Here is an 18195-nt window from a genome sequence, read left to right as displayed (position 1 = left end):
GAATCTCTGAACTTGAACTGTCGGGTGGTTGAGCTGCATTGTGGGTAATGTAGGCGCCGGGAACAAGAACGTTTGGCAGCAAAATCAACACAGGATGTTTGTTGCATCGTGTAAACAAAAGTAAGGACAGGTACGATTGACCTTTTAATCAATAAAGATCTGAGCGCTGTAACATGTTACAGTACAAATGATTGACACTGTGCAACATTCAAAAGCTAGACCCTGAACTTCTACCACAAAAAAACATCTCATAGGAACGAGCTCACGTTACTGTTATGATACATACGTTTACAGCAGATGTGCAGGAAATTTAAAAATCTGCTACAATCACCAGAAAATGAAACTAACTACAGCTGTTACCCCTGAAATACATTCGACCTTTAAAGTGTTTACTGAAACTGTCCTTGGAGGAGAGAGAGACGTCCTAGTCCTTCTTCTTCTTGTGTGTGAAGAGGTGAACCAGTCCAGGCACGAGCACCATGACGATCTGAGGCACTATGACGAACTTGACGAAGAACAAGCCGTAGAAGAGACCCTGCGGTCTCACCGGCAGCGGCAGGCGATTGACGTGGTACAGTCCCATGGATGAAATGGCCAGAGACAAAGCTCGTGGGGCCCAAGGCAGAGACCATCCGCCGGGCTTCCAGTACTGGGCCAGACCCAAACCCAGGAGAGCCCCGCAGTCCCGGGTCAGAGAGGAGAAGGGGGCCGTATCCAGACGGATCCACTCCGCACGGCTGCACCACTTCTTAGCCAGAGCGATAGACCTGCGATGTAGATTTAAACATTCACAGCTTCGCCTCGACAGACTCATCAGCACAGACCGTGAAGATCATAAAGAGGCTTACCAGGAGAGGTCGACTCCGACCCACTGCAGTCCAGCATGCAGCATCAGAGTGCCGAACAGGAGACCGAAGCTGACGCTGAAGAAGAACAGCAGGGGGCGACCTTCTGGCACTCTGCGGCTCAGGACGACCCCCAGAATGAAACCTGACAAGGACAAATGAGGCTTTATGGACTGAGTGTGAAGAAGTGCTTAATTCAATAGATTAACCACTTACCTGTGATGGAGCCGGCGATGACCTGGTGAGGGAAGTGGGCGAGGATAAAGATCCTGGAGACTCCGACTGCCACCAGCATCAGCACATAGAGCAGGTAGGGGGTGGCTGATAACACCATGCTGGAGGCACAGAGGAAGACTGTCTTTACCTGTGCGCTCTCAAAGCCAAAGCAGCATCTGTGACGATTTACCTGCGAGTGCGAGAGTACAGAAACGATCCCAGCGTGGACACGACGACCCACCAGACAGCCGCCGTCACCATCGCGTGTCCCGACGGGCTGCCTGAGAGACAGAGGCCAGCGTTTGAGCTCTGAGTGCAGAATGAATCTGATCAAACACGCTGAGGGTTTTTGTCTCTGGGGGCTTCTCACCTGGGCCGGTTTCACAGGTGGATGAGAACTGGTGAACTTTGGGTTGCTGGTTGACAAACAGGCGAGATTCACCGATCCACCAGAACGGCCTTTCTCCAAACAGCATCCTGGGAAAGATTTAATAATTAAACACATGATATGAAATCATTTCTGTATCATGCACCTGTGTCACATCATGACTCATACCTTCTGACTCTAGTAATATTTCATCTCTCTCTCTCTCTGTCCTTCATAATTTATCTCTTATGATGTTAAATTTAGTTTTTTCTGTCATGCATTAGTCCTTAAATCCTTTTTAACACGCCACACTAACATTTCTTTACATCCTGTCAGCACGTCCTGAGCCGTCTCGCTCACATCCTCACCTTAATTTAGAAGAAACCTGCGTTTTGATGATGATCCAAACCAGATCTACCAAAAAACTCAAATCTAAAGTGTCGTTTTCACAATTTTTAATTCACTTTTTTTGCCAATTTATCATCAGTCACCTCACCACCTCTCTCTTCCCGCGTGTGCTTGTGTTAAAAAACTTCTGAACGTCTTAAAACTGGGCTTTATTTCAAGGGCCAGTGTATGAGTATGAGGCTGCAGTTTGCAACCAACTGAACATCCCTCGCCTCATCTTCCCTCTTCCAAGTGTGTAGAAGAACCTACGGTACATTTTTGCACAAAGTTACTGTATGTTTTTTTCTTATTTATGTATATTTCTCTGTGATTATGCACTTTAATGTTGTGCATGTGTTGCCTTTTGTATATGTTGTGTGCATAAAGCTGCCTATCTACTGTGCTGTGCGTAAAAGGTTCCGCTTTTCACTGTTTTCCCGTCGGACCGTGCACACGGTTGCACTGTATTTTGCAGTCTGATGAACAAAACAAAAGAATAAAATCACATTTTATTTATTTTTTTGATTTATAGCGAATAAAAACTATAGAATAAAACACAACAGTTGCAGCTTTAACTGTCTCCCTGACACTGACTGACAGCTTCGTGCTAACACGTTAAAGCTTCATATTCAAACATTATTATTATTATTATTATTATTATTATTATTATATTTACCATTTAAACACCAGGTTTAACCACTCCGACACCGCAGCCACCCACAGCACGGACACTCCGGCCCGTTTGCTGATGAAGTAGGTGAAGGGGAAGACGAGCAGGAAGGCAGCTTTGGGGTCTCCGATGTGAGTGACCACCAGCCACATCTTCTCCTGACTCATCGTCCTCAGCTGGAGGCTCTCCGCCATCCAGATGCCCCGGGTGTACACGGCCTCCATGTCTCTGTGCAGACATAAACTGTGCGGGGAAGGAGACACAAACACGAGATGTAATCCTGGTTTTACTTTGCACTGCTGGTGTGTCGCTCGTGAACGAGCCGCTTCAAAGAGCCGGCTCAGTGTTGGGAAGTTCGAGTCTTTTTACTGAATCGGATCACTTACTCTCAGACGGCAAATTGAGTCATTTGGTTCATGCACTAGTGACAAATAAACTAAAAAGCAGATCCATCTGAGTGGCCTATCACATGACGAATTGTCATTTTATCATTCATTGTTTGTGTTGATTTGTTCTGTACACGTGACATCTGTTCTTGGGAGAGGGATCCCTCCTCTGTGGCTCTTCCTGAGGTTTCTTCCACCTTTTTTCCCTGTTAAAGGTTTTTTGTGGGCAAGTTTTTCCTCACTCGAACCGAGGGTCTAAGGACAGAGGGTGTCACTCCCTGTACAGATTGTAAAGCCCTCCGAGGCAAATGTACTTTGTGACTTTGGGCTATACAAATAAAATCTGATTTGATTTGAAATGAGTGGTTTCAGAGAGTTACAACTGTCTGTAAACGCAATGAAAACAACTGGCTACAGCAATTTATTGATATTAGAAAATGTAATTTTAGTCTCCTGCACCACCTTCTCACTTCTCTTGGTTCAAGGATATTCTTCAGTTTGTGAAATTGAAATAAAGTTAGGTGCTCGATACATGGTTCTCTTGCAAAGTTTAATAAAAACTTGGGGTCCATTTTTTTTTGCACATGTTGAGGAATCAGAAACTGATTGTCTACTAATTGTGAGTTTTGCTTGAGGAATTTGTAACATGCTGAGAATGTGTTTTATTTATCTTTGTTTAAATGAACATATTGGACTTTTATTTAGCAGTGGGTGACCAATTTATGTTTTTGTTTTGGTTCTGTGTATTTGATGTTGTTTTTTTTGTTTTTGTTTCCTTATTTGAGTAGATTTTTTTTATTTATTTATATATATTTGACACTGTTTTGACTTTCGAAATGTCACCTCTTGATTTTGTTATGTCACTGCAAAACCAATAAACAAAAGTTTAAAGAAAATATATGTAATGTTTTACTTTTGAATGCTTCAGTACTTCAGTATTTTTTTTGTTTGTTTGTTTGGGTCTTTTTTTGCAGTTGTTTCACATTATTTAACTGTAAATATGATCTTTTATATACCTTTAAACATATATCAGAAATTATATAATACTCCAGGTATACAAACATTTGACATACAACATATGAAAACAAGTAACCATCTATTATGAACAAAATCACATACAAATCATAAGTCAAATTTGGTTGAATTATGAAAGGTATAAGTGTTATTATAAAACCACTTTGGAGCTGAAAGAGCTGGAGACTCTTCTTGGTGAACTTGAGTCAAATGGTCCGACTCCTTAAAAAGAACCGAACTTCCCATCACTGCTTGGTACAGCACAGCACAGTAACGCCGTTACACCGGCAGAGGGGGGAGAGCGGGAGACAAAGCGACAACTTTATTCTTCGATTAATTAAATTATATCAACATTTAATTCACATTTACAGTATTTAGCAGGTGATTTAACTCTTTAGCGTGCATTTAAGTAGATTTAATTGTACACATAAGCCGCCGTATTATGAATAAATGACCATAACGCCTACGTAGCTCGACACGCCCCGGCCGTCGTCTCCATACGGCATCGCGTCGACTTTACGTAAGGCAGGCGCTCCGGTTTCCTGGCGGAGAAGATGGCGGCTCCTGGACCGGGGGAGTATTTCAGCGTCGGGAGCCATGTCTCTTGCCTCACCTGTTTGGGCCAACGTCTACAGGGAGAAGTGGTCGCGTTTGACTACCAGTCCAAGATGTTAACTCTGAGTATCCTTTTGTTCCGCGCTCCGAGAGCCGCGGTCCGGCCGGCTTCGCTGTGGCCTGCCTGGCTGCAAGGGCCTGTAGGGTAACCGAAAATATGTCAAATAGTGATCCGCGCAGGCGTAATTGGAGTGTGGCTGAGTTGCATATCTTTGTCCGTTTTTTTAAAAAACGAATCTCACCCTCCGGAGCTCGTCGCCCATCCTCGTTACATCCGTCTGCGTGTCGGGTTTTAACGATGTCCGCTAGTGAGTGCATGTGTTTTGAATCCACTTCATTGTATCTGCCGGACCTCAACACGGATCACTATCTGGCAACGGCATCATGGCTGTGTGTGTGTGTGTGTGAGTGAATGTGAATGTGTGTGTGTGTGTGTGCTCTTAACAGGCACCAACGGTTAACTGACATTTTAGCACATCACGCGCTGGCTGCCGTTAATGTTCACACACACACACACACACACATATGTGTATATACATATATATATATTTATACACGCGCTCACATATATAAAAATATATAAATGTGTGTGTGTGTGTGCTCTCAACAGGCACCAACGGTCGCTAGTTAGCACCAACGGCTAACTGACATTTTAGCACATCACGCGCCGGCTGGCCGTTAATGTTCTCTCACACACACACACATATACACACATATATATATATACACACAGGCGCTCACGCGCGTTCTAAATTCTAACGGTTATTTTCAAAAAAATGAAAAAAAAAAAAAAAAAAAAAAAAAAGGGGGGGGGGGGGGGGGCTCGCGATGAATGGGATCCACGCTACAAGCTTCGGCTAACGTGCTAAGTTTCCGTCAACCGTTGATGCTGCTGTTACCTCAATTAACGGTGTTTACCTTTTTAATTTAATTTATTTTTATTACTACATGTAAACTCGATTCACGTGATATTATAATGTGTATATGGGTTTTTTTATTTCGACGTGATTCAAGGTTGGTCCATCACTACTACTACTACTACCGACGTTAGCTCCCTGGTGGCTACACCCACCCGTGTGTGTGTGTGTAAGTATTAACATTTAAGTGGCTTACACACTCACTTGAGTGTTAAGGTGTAATGTTAATGAATGAATGAATGGAGCTAACACAGGGAGGAGGTTTGACAGTTCACAGGCCTTCATAGATATGAGTGTGTGTGAGACATGAAGTTCATCCTGAGTCAGGATGGAAAAGCTCAGACGTGAAGCTTCCTCTTATAGGAGACGGCTCAAAAACGAGGTTTTAAGGTCACGGCGGGTCGTATCCTGAAGATCCAGAATTAAAGATCACAAGAGGAGAGCTTGGCGAGTCCGGCAAGATGCACCTGTGTTACAGGAGATGTAGGGGAGTCGAACCCCTGATGCTCTGCTCTGTCAAAGAAAACATTTAAATTGTAGTTTCTGTGCATGTTTTTCCTTTCACATTTCATCCCGGAAACATTAAAAGACACCAGATCTCAGGCACGTCATGAAATCAGTCGGACTCACCTGCTTTCCTGCACGTATTCCTCCCCACATTTCTTAACAAGTCTCCATTCATTCATCCGTGGTTACTATAGGTGGCAGCATTGCCTTTTTGCTTCGCTGTAACAGGCACCACCGTTCACAGCCAGTGTTCTCCGTATCATAAGCGTCTTCTGTTCAGGCGGCGCTTCAGGTTCGCCGCGGGGTCACGTCTCAATGGTCGTCTTGTGTTTTTTTTCTGCGATTGTATTGCCGTTGAAAGTTGTGTGCCTTGACTTCAGTTCCTCCGAAGAATGTGCTTCCTCCAGCGGTAAGCCAAACCTCAACGACGTCATCCTGATCAACTTAGCCTATGTTTCTGATGTGGACATAATAAATGACCGCACTGAGACTCCACCCCCACTAGCATCACTGAATGTTAGCAAGGTAAGCTTTGTTTCTGTCCCCTCTAAACTAAAACTTTCTCTGAACATGTCACTGAAAGCTCATCGTTTCCTACATCCGATGGTGCGTTCAGGTGATTATCATCTGCTTTACAAGTTAAACTTTCAAGTCTGTGTTTCTCAAACGGACAGCAAAGCCATAACTTTGATTTTCATTGATCTTGTAAGTTAAACCTGAGTGCAAATACCTCGTAAATATGACACTTTTCTCAACTCATCGAGGGTCAGGCGATACTCTATTAAATAAGTTACCAGCCACAATGAAATCTGGTATTAAGAGTGTTATAGCTGTTGAATTTGGACCAAGTGAGGCTTCATTTTGAGGAGTGGTCCTAGTATTGTCAGTCCGTGATGATGTATTCAGTCTAGAAATATGAACTACTGCAGAAAAATCAGTTTTTATTTGGATAATGTTTGCCACTAAGAATGTCTTTTTTTTGTTGTTGTGTTCGTTTCTTCACAGCTTGCCAATCGAGCACGGACAGAAAAGGAGGACAAGCTGTCCCAAGCCTATGCAATCAGTGCTGGGGTTTCTGTGGAGGGCCAACAGCTATTCCAGACTATTCACAAAACGTAAGAGATTCGTCATACTGGAGGAGTCGCTAACCCTGCTCAGTGTTGCCGATCTGTGTCACCTTTTGGGTTATTTCAAACCGTAAAGATTGACCAGACACGACCCGTTTCAAACCTAACTAAACCCGACACGCACATTTTATTTTAGAAGGAGATCCGACGGCAGTCAGACACAAAGTAGAGAAAAGAATATTTAGATGTGATCCGAAATGCGGTCGACCTAAAGAGTCCCAAATACATAGAAAACACCGGCAGCAGCACGATGTCCCACCTTTTCATTTCTGCAACGATCATGATGCACCATGTGATTAGAGCTGGTAACGAGTGAAATACTGAACACAGGCTCGACTCTTGTTCTGAGTCAGGTCTTTGGATATTAGGACTCGTGAAGACGTCGTGTCATCCCAGGACTAAAACCCCCAAAAATTCCAAAGAAAACTCTTTTTAAAACAAAACTCAGCAGAAGCAGCTGCTGATTTACGAGGCGAGAGTGTCCAAGAAAATATTGTAGGAGGGGATGAAATGCTTTTTTTTTATTATTATTCTCTTGACTTTAACTCTCCTTCACTGTTAAATCTGCCAAAGTAAACTCGCCGTCCGGATACCTCCTGTCTTCTTAGACGAGGATTTTATTGCTTTAAAAATCATTTCTGTTTTGAGTGACACGTCTGCGGAAACGAGGCGACAGATTTAATGCTCATGTCCCGTTTCTGCTGATTAGAGCTGATCCCAGGCCAGTTTAAAGAGATCAATCTTGGTGATCTTAAATATCTTTCAGTCAGCGTGTGTCGAGTCTGCTCGCCGATTATTTTATTTGTATTTATCATGAGACGAAGTTAGTCATACTTTGTCAAACTCAAGGCTCTCTCTGTGACGTGTTTGTTTGGTTTCAGATTTTAGTGTCAGACATCTGATCGGACTCTGTTAGCCCCGCATTAGACAGTTATTGGACACCTGTGTGGGTGCGGCCCCGTTTTGTTGGACAGATTCAGCATTGTGATCATAATCTTCACTTCTCATAGCTTAATCAGTGAGGTATTTATAACGTGTAGAAGATTCAGAAGAGTCAGCGTTATGAAACTTCTATTGTTGGATCTGGTTTCACTTCCCACGTGACAAGTATCCTGATACTTCTGTCATTAATTTACGCAACATGTTTGACACAGAAATAGTCACATGGATGCTGCGTTCAGCCGTCATAACAAAGAAAATGAAGCTAAATGTTTGAAACGAGTCAAAGCGACTTTGAGCCACAGGTGAGATGACGTTCACTGTGTTTTGTCTCTGCAGCATCAAAGACTGTAAATGGCAGGAGAAGAACATTATTGTGATGGACGACGTCGTAATCTCGCCGCCTTACCAGGTTGAGAACTGCAAAGGCAAAGAGGGGAGCGCGTTAAGCCATGTACGGAAAATAGTAAGTATGCTTTCATTTCTTAATATTTCACCGGCGATACACACACACACACACGTGTGTCGTGGTGGTCCTTTTAGATGCCGCAAATATTGACTATAACGATGTGTAGCATCGTGACGTCATCGTAACTGAATCTAAATCTCTGCCAACACTTAAAAACCAGCCTTTGGTGAAATCACATAATTCCTGGCGTAGCTTCACGCAACGTCACCCGACCAGACGTAAAGTCAGGCCAAGGTCACACACGCAGCGGTCTGTCGGTTTCGTGGGTGGAAATAGTCAGCGGAGTTGTAATTATGTGACACGGAGGATGCCTGAAACAGACTAGTTTGTACAATGTGTCGTCCAACCAGTGATTCTAGTTCTTCCAGCGGTCACGCTGGGTTTTAAATATGAAAGCCTGAGAACCGTTTCAGACTCGCTTCATTCTTTCTGTCGTGCACGTGACATGAAAAGTGAGAGGGAAGGTCGAACCCTCGCTTCCTTTCTCAGCCCCACACCTGCTCCACCTGCATGAATCCAAACTGTTTGTGTTTAATTTATTTTGAGATTTGTCAAACTCACTGTCAACTCTGATTCAAACCCTCAAAGTGTTACCGGGCTCCTCCAGGCGGTTTAGAGATGTTTTTCCACAGAACCGATGTCCACTATTTTTCACAAAGTGTTGTTTCGTCTCCGCAGGTCGAGAAACATTTTAGAGACGTGGAAAGTCAGAAGTCCATGCAGCGTTCACAAGCACAGCAAACACAGAAGGACTCCACTTTATCTTCTTGAGTTGGCAGTGTGGGTCGGCCGGGGAAGGCGACGCGGGTGGTTCTGTTCCCACTGCCAGACTAAGTCGGCATTCCTTGTCCTCAGTCTGAGACCACAAGGAGGAGCGCTGAGGGCCCTGGATCCAGAAGATCAAAATACAATTTAAATGAAAAAGACAAAAAAGAAAGAGGAAAGATTAAATCTTAAATTAGACTTTATAAAGAATAATTTAAACATGAACCATAAAGCAACCATAGTTTCCTTAACTAACTTGTCTCATTCTGCCCCCACTCCTCCCCCCTGTCCCTGAAACCTTTTTCTTTTTCCGCCCTCCTTCCTTTTGCCTTCAGTTCCATTTCAAAAAGAGAAAACTAGAGCAGTCAGAAAGGCTTGTTAGCTTTATTTTCTGTCATTGGTCCCTTTTTTGCTGTATCCATGTTCTACTGTCTGTATTTTCTGTATTTTAAACTAAATGTGACTTGAAATGCCACACTTTAAAGGACATTTTCTAAAATAAAAGTAACAAAAATTCTGACTGTAATACTGTAATTTTGAACAACTTTTTGATATTTTTGATTTTTTTTTTTACAAACATGACGTGCAATCACTTTTTTTGGTTTTAACCCCCGAGATAACGGGTGGGAAATGTGTCGACTCTGTGTCATATTTAAGGCGAAAACACAAATCTTGCATATTTCTGGTTTGTTTTTAAGAACTTGACATTGTCGTCCTAAACTGACGCGCCCGGCTGCCACATCGTCCAGCAGATCGCTGCTCGGGTTTCTTGTCAGGGAGCGTGATTGTGATGCCTCCGTGTCACTGTTAAAGTTAATTATTTAAATGTCTTAAGCCTCTGGTTTCTCTAAAGCTCTCCTCGTGCTGTTTACTGCTGTCCTCTGGGTGACAAAGAGCACTTGACAGAAAATCAGTGGTGTGAAATCTTTTATTAAAAGATGTAGTTTATCGTCTGTATCTGGGGAATACTTCCTAAAAATTGAAGGTAGGCTCGTGGATTGATGGTAGTTTGTCCTCTGATGATTAAAAGTAGATCTGTAAGTTATAATTTTAACTACTGATCAATCAGATTTGTCTGTGAAATGGTGGAAAAATATCCTGAAGTCAAGATGTCGAGTTTTGTCTGACGATCAGAACTTAAACCTCAAAATTTTGAGTTCATAGAGCGCAAAACAAATGAAAATATTCACATATGAGACGCTTCTGATGCTCAGAAAGGGTTTAATCGAATGTTAAATATCAAAGCAGTGAATATTTCTGCCAAATAACAGAGCAAAAGATACTCTGAATTAATTTCTAGATCATTTTCTTTATACTGGGACAGAAAAAGTCTCATAATTAACTCAAGGATTTACTTATTTAAAAAATCCATGTGTGTGTAAAGTGATGCAGAAACACTTAAAAATAACTCAGCAGATGTAAATCCTTATTTCAGGAAAGTGTCCAAACAGACTGAGGTTTGTTCCCCTGATGTGGCGACGATCTGTTTAAGCCCTTAATCTCTAATTTAATCAGGAATATTCAATGTAAGCTCTCAGGGAATTTAATGAAATGACATCAGTATCATTGGAGCAAGAAACATTGCAGGACAGGATGGGAGTGATGAGTCTGCTCTGAATAAAACACGATGTTCTGCCTGATGCTGATGCTGCCGTTTCTCCTGAGCACGGTGCCGAGCTTCAAGCTGTGTCCCAGCCACTGTCTCTGCTACGAATCCTCCGACCTGGTGGACTGCCGTTCTCGAGGTCTCGTCTGGGTCCCCACGAGTGTCCCACACAGCACCTGGCTGCTGGACTTGAGCGGGAACAAGCTGACGGAGGTCCACAGCAGATCCTTCATGGGGCTGTGGTCACTGAAGATCCTGCTGATGTCCAACAACAGCATCCAAACTCTGCAGCCACAGGTACCAAAAAAACAGATGTAATGATGCAGAACTGATTTCTGTTTATGTATATAACCTACGAAGAATTTAAGTATTACTTTTGATTTATCAATTAAATGTTCAGTGTATAAAATGTGAGATGTTCTCAAAGTGACGTCTTCAAATTGCTAATTTTGTCTAAACAACAGTCCAAAATAAAGATTTTTAATTTACGATGACATAAAACGAGAAGTGGAGTGAAGTATTCAGATCTTTTACTCAAATATAAGTATCAATACCACACTGCAAAGTAGTAAACGCCCTGCATTGGAAGTATAATCAGGAAAAGTACACAAAGAAAAATATGCTCTGATATTAGATTTTATTATTATTCATGCATGAATGTAAAAGCAGGATTTTATTGTTTTACTGTTATACAGGACCGCAACTAATTCATTTAATCATGGTTCATGATTATTTTCCCAGAAGCTCTTCAAATGTTCTGTAAAGTAACTCCTGACAAAACTTTTATTCATACGGCATTTTGAGGGAATTCACACAGAATAAAGTATTTTAAATGACAGTAAAACACTAATATTTAATGTATTTTCATGTCGAAACAGTTTCTTTTGACGGTAAAACTAGTAAAATATGGATTAAAACGCCTGAAACGTGAAATAAAAGTACTAATACCGTAATACTAGAAGAAGTTATACCATAATCATTGAAATTTTGACAACCACAGCTGCCAGTTTTTTACCGTAAAATTAAGTTTTGCTGTCAGACATGGAAGTGAAGTATCATGTAGAAGAAGTACAAGTACTTCAAATTGAAGTACTCAAGTGCAGTACTTCAGCAAACTAAAACAAATGGAAATGTTTGCATTTCTTCTTGACAAATAACTAAAATTTTTCAAAGGTTTGACGGATTATTAAAACTATTTTTTGTCAACTGACTAATCGATTCTTTGAGTAGAGTAAAAAGTAAAATGTTGATGTCTGATGTTTTGTTTCAGTCTCTGTCCTCGCTTCAGTTTCTGGAGAGGCTGGACTTGAGTTTTAACCGTCTGCGTGGCCTCCCTCAGGACTTCTCTCAGAGTCTGTCCTCCCTTCAGGAGCTCCGGCTGGACCACAACCTTCTGCAGCACCTGGACCCAACTTCATTGAGTGATTTCGAGAACCTGAAGAAACTGGACCTCAGCTACAACCGCATCCGGACGATGGATGTCAGAGGTTTCAGCGGCCTGTCTCGACTGAGCCACCTCAACCTGGAGGGAAACAGGTTGAACGTGCTCAAAGACGGCCTGCTGGTCCGGCAGCAACGCCTGGAGGTGCTGCTGCTCAGCCACAACAACATCTCGGCGATCGAGGCGGGAGCTCTGGCTCCACTGTGGAGTCTGACTCTGCTGGATCTTCAGGGAAACCAGCTGCAGAACATCAGGTTCAAGACCTTCCTGAAGCTGCAGACCACCGCCACCACCAGCACCACCCATCTTCACCTGTCCTCCAACCCTTGGACCTGCGACTGTGAGCTGCAGCGCGTCTTCGCCAAGATCCAGCGTGTTCGACATCTGCATGTGTACGACTACAAGGACATCATCTGCCGGGCTCCTGCCCAGCACGCCGGGAGCTCTTTGGCGTCGCTGGACAGTCGGTTGTGCATCACCGAGACAGCATCAGTGCTCGTCATCACCATCACCGTGATGCTCGCTGTGATTGGCGCCCTGGTCAAAGCAGAGCACAACCGTAAGAACAAACAAAGTGCGAGTGACTCGGAGTCAGACAGACAAGAAAAATGATGTGTTTTACTCATGACCAGGAGCTCCGGGACTATTGGACGTTGTTGCATAATAGATTGTCGCTAACCACAAAATATCGTGTTTCATCCAGGCCTCAGACCACACGGTCTATGGATCTCCTTATTGTCCAACAACGTCCAAAGAAAATTGACCTTTAAACCCTGAGAGATACATGATTTAATTTACTGATTTTTAGAAATGTGAGTGAGTCTTCAAACATTTTTGAAGTTCCCATCAGCAGTTGACATCTCTAAAACCCATCTAGCTCTTCCTCTAATCTTGTCCTGATCTTTCTTGTAGGAGCTGAAAGTCTTCTTGCTGGAAACACGTGGAAAGACTTTCATTTTCAGTCCAGGATTTTGTGGGCGGTCCTTAAAGGGTGGCTCGATGACACACTGAGGCCACCCTGAGCAGTGAGATAGAGATTAATTCATCTCAGCTCAGTGTTTCCCCCCACAGTCCTGGAGCTGAGAATTTATTTCTACCTGATTTTGTTACCTAATTTCATAAACTTGTTGATATTTTTTAGCATTCAAACTGGTTAACAACACTTTCTTCTTTGGTCTGACAAACTCGGATACATATTTCACCTGTAGCCTCTTTACTAACACGACAAAACAACAAACAAATAAAAACCTGACAGGTTTAACTACATTAAAATCTTTATTTAACATCTACACCGAAACAGCTGCATCAAGAAAATAGTGTCTCATTTAGTAGCAAATCTAAAACTAATGCTGTGTAATACAACAGTCCATGCTGTTGATTCAACTGTATGGAGGAGTTTGAACGGAGACGGGAAGACAAAAGGCCTCAGGAGTCAAATCCAGTAAAAACCGAGCCTTCGTACGTAGGATGCACACTCCGTCCTCCACAAAGGTTGGATTTTATTGCATTAGTTTTAGCTTTGTGGACAATCCCAGATCTTTGATTTACAAACGCTCATTCATCCACGAGGCAGCAGTTACATTCAGCTTTTTGCCCTGTGCAACACTGGAGAGAGCTCGTAGATTATCAAAGTTAAGAGTATCATTGGGTTGTTCAGCTCAGTTGGTAGAAAATCCTCCCCATGTACGAAGGCTCAGTCCTTGCTGCAGCCACCCAGGGTTCGACTCCGACCTGTGACCCTTTGCTGCACGTCATTCCCCATCTCTGCTAAAGCTTTTCAAGCTTTTATTTGACAGAGACAGCTGAAGTAGTGACAGGAATGTGGGGAGAGAGAGATGGGGAATGACATGCAGGTCAGAATCAAACCCTTCGTACATGGGACGGATGCTCTACCAACGGAGCTAAACAACGCTGCATAACAACAGGATATTAAGCTTTAAAATACTTAAGAATGAACAGTAATCTGTCATTTTGCGCCCTATCTTGTAACTAAACTGAGTTATTTAATAAAAACATGAATGAAAGTTTATTACCAAACGTACAGCTCCCATTTCATAGACAATACCACATAAGTTAAATCTTCAGTTTCCCTTTATTCGTGAAATATTTTAATCATATACTGAAAAACATTATCAAACTGCTGATCATGTCTGAAGCAGAGGGTCGTTTCCTTGTAGGTATAAAGTACTAATACTCAGTGTCGTGTTTCAGAGCGTTAACAGAGACAAAAATGTAAACGTGTGTCTCAATAAATTATTAAACTGCGACAAAGGAAGCTCTCGTTTTTTTTTTCCCCCTCTATTTCTTGCAAAAGCAAAGACAGTCGACGCTGCTTACATCCAACAGTCTCAGCTCGGAGTGTTTGGACCCTGAGAGGTCACTAAGCGACGGCAGCGTTGAGACAATCTCATCCCGCGCAGACGGACGCTTCAGGTCTGTGAAAGTCATCTGTTTCAACCGTCTGTAGCCAGGATCAGCACGGCGCCGAAGATGCCCACGTTGTGTCCTATCAGCTTCATCTGGTTCCAGAACTCCACCTTGCGGGTGTGGTGCCAGTAGCCCAGGTTGCCGTCGATGAGCAGGATCACCAGAGGCAGGACGGTGGCCATGATCTGAGCCGCCAGCCGGATGTAACAGCCGGAGAGGAAGGCCAGAGCCAGGACACCGAACAGCACCTCCAGCAGCATCAGGGTGATCTCTCCTCCGATGATGTGGTTCAGATAGGCCTGCTGGTCCTCTTTGCTGTGCTGGAGGGAGTACACCTAGTGGAGAGAAAGTGGTACTGCGTTACTTAAAACTACACTGGACTCTGGTACCTTGGCAGTGGCAAGGAGGTGACCTTGCACCTCTACAGCCACTAGTCCACACTCCATACTGAGCTCCAGATGGACTGAGCTCCAGATGACCCCAACTAACTAACTAACAAGTATTTCTAGCTGAAATCATGACTAATTAATCTACATGTTACTATCTTGATTATCTCGATGAGCCTGAGGCGACGCCTTGAAATGTCTCTTTTGTCTGAGCATCAGTCCAAAACAAGAAAAAGCATCATAAAAAGGTCCAAGTGTGAGATTTAACCGGCTCTATCTACAGTATATGATATTTAGAAATATGTTTCCATGAGAATTTAATCACCTGAAAACAAGATGTTCTCCTCCTCCACACATGCAACTGCAGCTCTGCTCTTATCGAGGCGTTACGTGGAGGAGCTGTATGTCGGTATGCAAATGTCTGAATCAGCTGGCCCGGACATTAAAACGATTTTAATCCTGTCGGCTCCAGAGTCCAAAGTCAAAGTGTCAGTTCATGTGTGAGGGTGACAGAGATGTGGAACACACCGGACCTTCAATAAAATGTTTTCTCTGACTCTCGTGTCACTCTCATTTCGGCTGAAATGTAACGAGCCCGTCCACGTAAAAATAATCTACAGGTCTCACCACGCAGATGAGGTAGACTCCCAGGAAAACTTGTCCAGTAGACTGCAGAGATCTGCTGCGAGCTTTCTGTCGGTACACCTCGCCCGCCCCGCTGGCCAGAACCAGGAAGCCTCCGATGATGGCCAGCGCTCTGGAATACATCCGTACCTGCAGGGTGACACAGTTCAAAGCTGTGAGCTTCTGCTACAATCAATCTCTCTGATAAAAAAAACACAGACGGTGACTCACCTTCAGCCAGTCCCCGTAGTGCACCTGTTCTCCGATATACGAAGCGTAAGTGCTGACAGCGAGTTGTATGGCGGCGGCCATCGCGAACCACCTCCTCTTCACGCCGAATGACATGAAGCTGGCGCAGAGCACTGCAGCCCCCATGTCGACGTACAGGTACGGGACGTGGATGTCCGGCTTCCTGGAGACGACAAAGAAACAAAGCTTTAAATAAAATTTATTCAGCATCCATCCTGGATAAGTTTATTCATCAGCCAACCCCAAAACAACGTCCCAAAAGGACCTAAAACAGCTGTCAAACATCTGTTTGAAGGAGCAGTGTCTAAGATTTCGCTTTCCTACCATGTAGGAGAATCTAAGCAGGCCACGAAACACGCAAAAGTCTAGAGCCAGTGTTACAGTACAGAGGAGGAAGAAATAAAAGGTTCATTCTAATCTGAGGTAATAAACTCATAACAATTATTATTTGTAGACGATTACACACTAATGAAAACATAATTTCTAAGCATATTCTGTGGCCTAAACTTTAAGACCGGACCTTTAAATCAGAATCAGAGTCACTTTATTGGCCAGGTGTGACTGCAGCTCTCAATTGTACATACAGGTACAGACATAAGTAGTTTAAAAGACAAGGGACATGACAGGTAGTAATAATTATAATAATACATTTTATTTCATAGGTGCTGTTCTGTCACTCAAGGACACCTTACAATAAATGAGAGTAGACAGCAAATAACAGAAACAAACAAAAAGAACCATAAACATATCAAATTACAAGAATACAACATTAAAAACAGGTTAGAATAGGACAATGCAACTAAATCAGATGGGATTTTAAACAGGTGGGTTTAAGTGCAGACTTGAAATGATTAGGGTTTTTTTTTTAAACATAAAAATAACTATTATTTGCATAAATACAGATTATATATGGACATGTGTATCTATCTATATTTGTAAACTGGGTAAACGACTGCTGAGTATACAGTATATACAGATTTATATGCAACAGACTAAATGTAAACAGTGAGGATAACTAAATAAATCAATAAAATGGAGAAACATGATCAACTTTTTGTACTAATTAAAAAAATCCCCTAATTAACAATCTAATTAAACCCAAACATGAATGATAATCCTTAAGATCCTCTGCATCTGAACAGTCTGCCTGTGGATCTGAGGGACATTTTTAAAAAACAACTTAAGACATAACTCTTTAGCCTGGAGTTTACCTGGAGTTTACCTGGAGCTTACCTGGAGTTTGCATGTCCTGATCACTCCCTGTTACTTTTATCTCTGGTACTTATTCACTGTACAGGTCTTATCTACTTTTACTGCAGCTGTTATTAAATTATGCTTGTTACCTTATAGGTCTTAATTTTTCTTTTTATTTATTTGTTTCCTTGTTGTTTTTACTCTTCTTCTCATCTGTAGTTTTTCATGCAGCTGCTCTGTTACCTTAAGAACTGTTACTTCTGTTTTTACTTTACAGATCTGTGTGAAAGCTGCTCTATAAATAAATAAAGTTGAAGTTAATGAACCAGCTGAAATGAACTGGCTCTGCAGGAATGTCAGGTGATGCCACAGAGCTGCTGTAATTAAAGGATCATCAGAGAGGAGTGGCTGCTCAGAGTGAGGCCACAGACTGAAACAGTGCCCAGATTAAAGCTGGAGTAAATGACAGAGCAGACTAAACAAGAAGCAGCTGTGGATCCAAACTCTGCACATGTCTGCAGCTGCTGCTAGCTCAGGTAGCTCAGATAGCCTCGTTCATGTTTACCTCTTAGAGTCCGCGCGCTCAGCGAACAGCATCAGCATGCTGAAGCAGTTCCAGAACCCGAACCGGGTCAGAATAAAAGCCCCGAGCTGGCTCAGGAACCGGAGCGTCTGCTTCCTGCTGGGAGCCGCCATTGTTGCTGCTACGTCCACGACACGAAGCTGACAGCGAGCCACTTCCGGCCACAACACCCCACGTATAAACGCGTGTCGAAATAAAAGCACGCGTCTTCCTTTAGAAGGGAAGGTAGCGTTGATTCAAACGCGAATGCTCTTATTTTGAAGGAAGTTTCTGTTCTAGCGTAGACGGCCTACTATTGGCTGACGGGGCAAAGTGGGCGGAGCAGACTCAACAAACGTTGGACGGTGCCGCCTGCAGGCGAACACGTGTCACTGCAGACAATTAAAGGTCATTAGAGGTGATTAACTTTATTAATTTAGCTTGTAATCAAGTATTGTTTGGTTCAATGGCTGTTTAAAAAA

At 42.9% G+C, this 18195-nt stretch overlaps 4 protein-coding genes across 7 annotated transcripts; 2 read left to right on the top strand and 2 right to left on the bottom strand.

Moving 5' to 3' along the window:
• Positions 1–131: 131 nt before the first annotated feature.
• On the bottom strand, positions 132–4460 carry g6pc3 (glucose-6-phosphatase catalytic subunit 3). Its single transcript, XM_010749507.3, has 7 exons — positions 4353–4460; positions 2492–2728; positions 1432–1538; positions 1252–1342; positions 1062–1180; positions 849–990; positions 132–767 (listed from the first exon to the last, which is right to left on the bottom strand). Exons 1-7 carry the CDS (start codon positions 4382–4384, stop codon positions 425–427), a joined length of 1071 nt encoding a protein of 356 aa, XP_010747809.3. The 5' UTR covers positions 4385–4460; the 3' UTR covers positions 132–424.
• lsm12b (LSM12 homolog b) lies at positions 4417–9741 on the top strand. 4 transcript variants are annotated; one of them, XM_027289069.1, is made up of 6 exons: positions 4784–4808; positions 5515–5584; positions 6305–6449; positions 6930–7039; positions 8330–8456; positions 9138–9741. In XM_027289069.1, the coding sequence occupies exons 1-6, from the start codon at positions 4799–4801 to the stop codon at positions 9228–9230; spliced, it is 555 nt and encodes a 184-aa protein (XP_027144870.1). In that variant the 5' UTR covers positions 4784–4798; the 3' UTR covers positions 9231–9741. The 4 variants fall into 4 exon arrangements, with proteins under 4 accessions (XP_010747801.1, XP_010747800.1, XP_027144870.1 ...); XM_027289070.1 differs by lacking the exon at positions 4784–4808 and adding an exon at positions 5318–5410 and having other exon boundaries at positions 5515–5582; XM_010749499.3 differs by lacking the exons at positions 4784–4808; positions 5515–5584 and adding an exon at positions 4417–4566 and having other exon boundaries at positions 6316–6449.
• Positions 9742–9789: 48 nt separating this feature from the next.
• On the top strand, positions 9790–13073 carry LOC113747814 (insulin-like growth factor-binding protein complex acid labile subunit). Its single transcript, XM_027289066.1, has 2 exons — positions 9790–11127; positions 12101–13073. The coding sequence occupies exons 1-2, from the start codon at positions 10852–10854 to the stop codon at positions 12881–12883; spliced, it is 1059 nt and encodes a 352-aa protein (XP_027144867.1). The 5' UTR covers positions 9790–10851; the 3' UTR covers positions 12884–13073.
• Positions 13074–13523: 450 nt separating this feature from the next.
• On the bottom strand, positions 13524–17847 carry tmem101 (transmembrane protein 101). The gene is made up of 4 exons (XM_010749497.3): positions 17717–17847; positions 15940–16120; positions 15712–15858; positions 13524–15033 (listed from the first exon to the last, which is right to left on the bottom strand). Exons 1-4 carry the CDS (start codon positions 17845–17847, stop codon positions 14725–14727), a joined length of 768 nt encoding a protein of 255 aa, XP_010747799.1. The 3' UTR covers positions 13524–14724.
• Positions 17848–18195: the final 348 nt, after the last annotated feature.

The sequence above is a fragment of the Larimichthys crocea genome, chromosome XVI, assembly GCF_000972845.2.
Source record: "Larimichthys crocea isolate SSNF chromosome XVI, L_crocea_2.0, whole genome shotgun sequence".
Taxonomy (NCBI): Eukaryota; Metazoa; Chordata; class Actinopteri; family Sciaenidae; genus Larimichthys; species Larimichthys crocea.
Note: the sequence above shows the minus strand (reverse complement) of the source record. Positions and strands in the feature narration are given on the sequence as shown.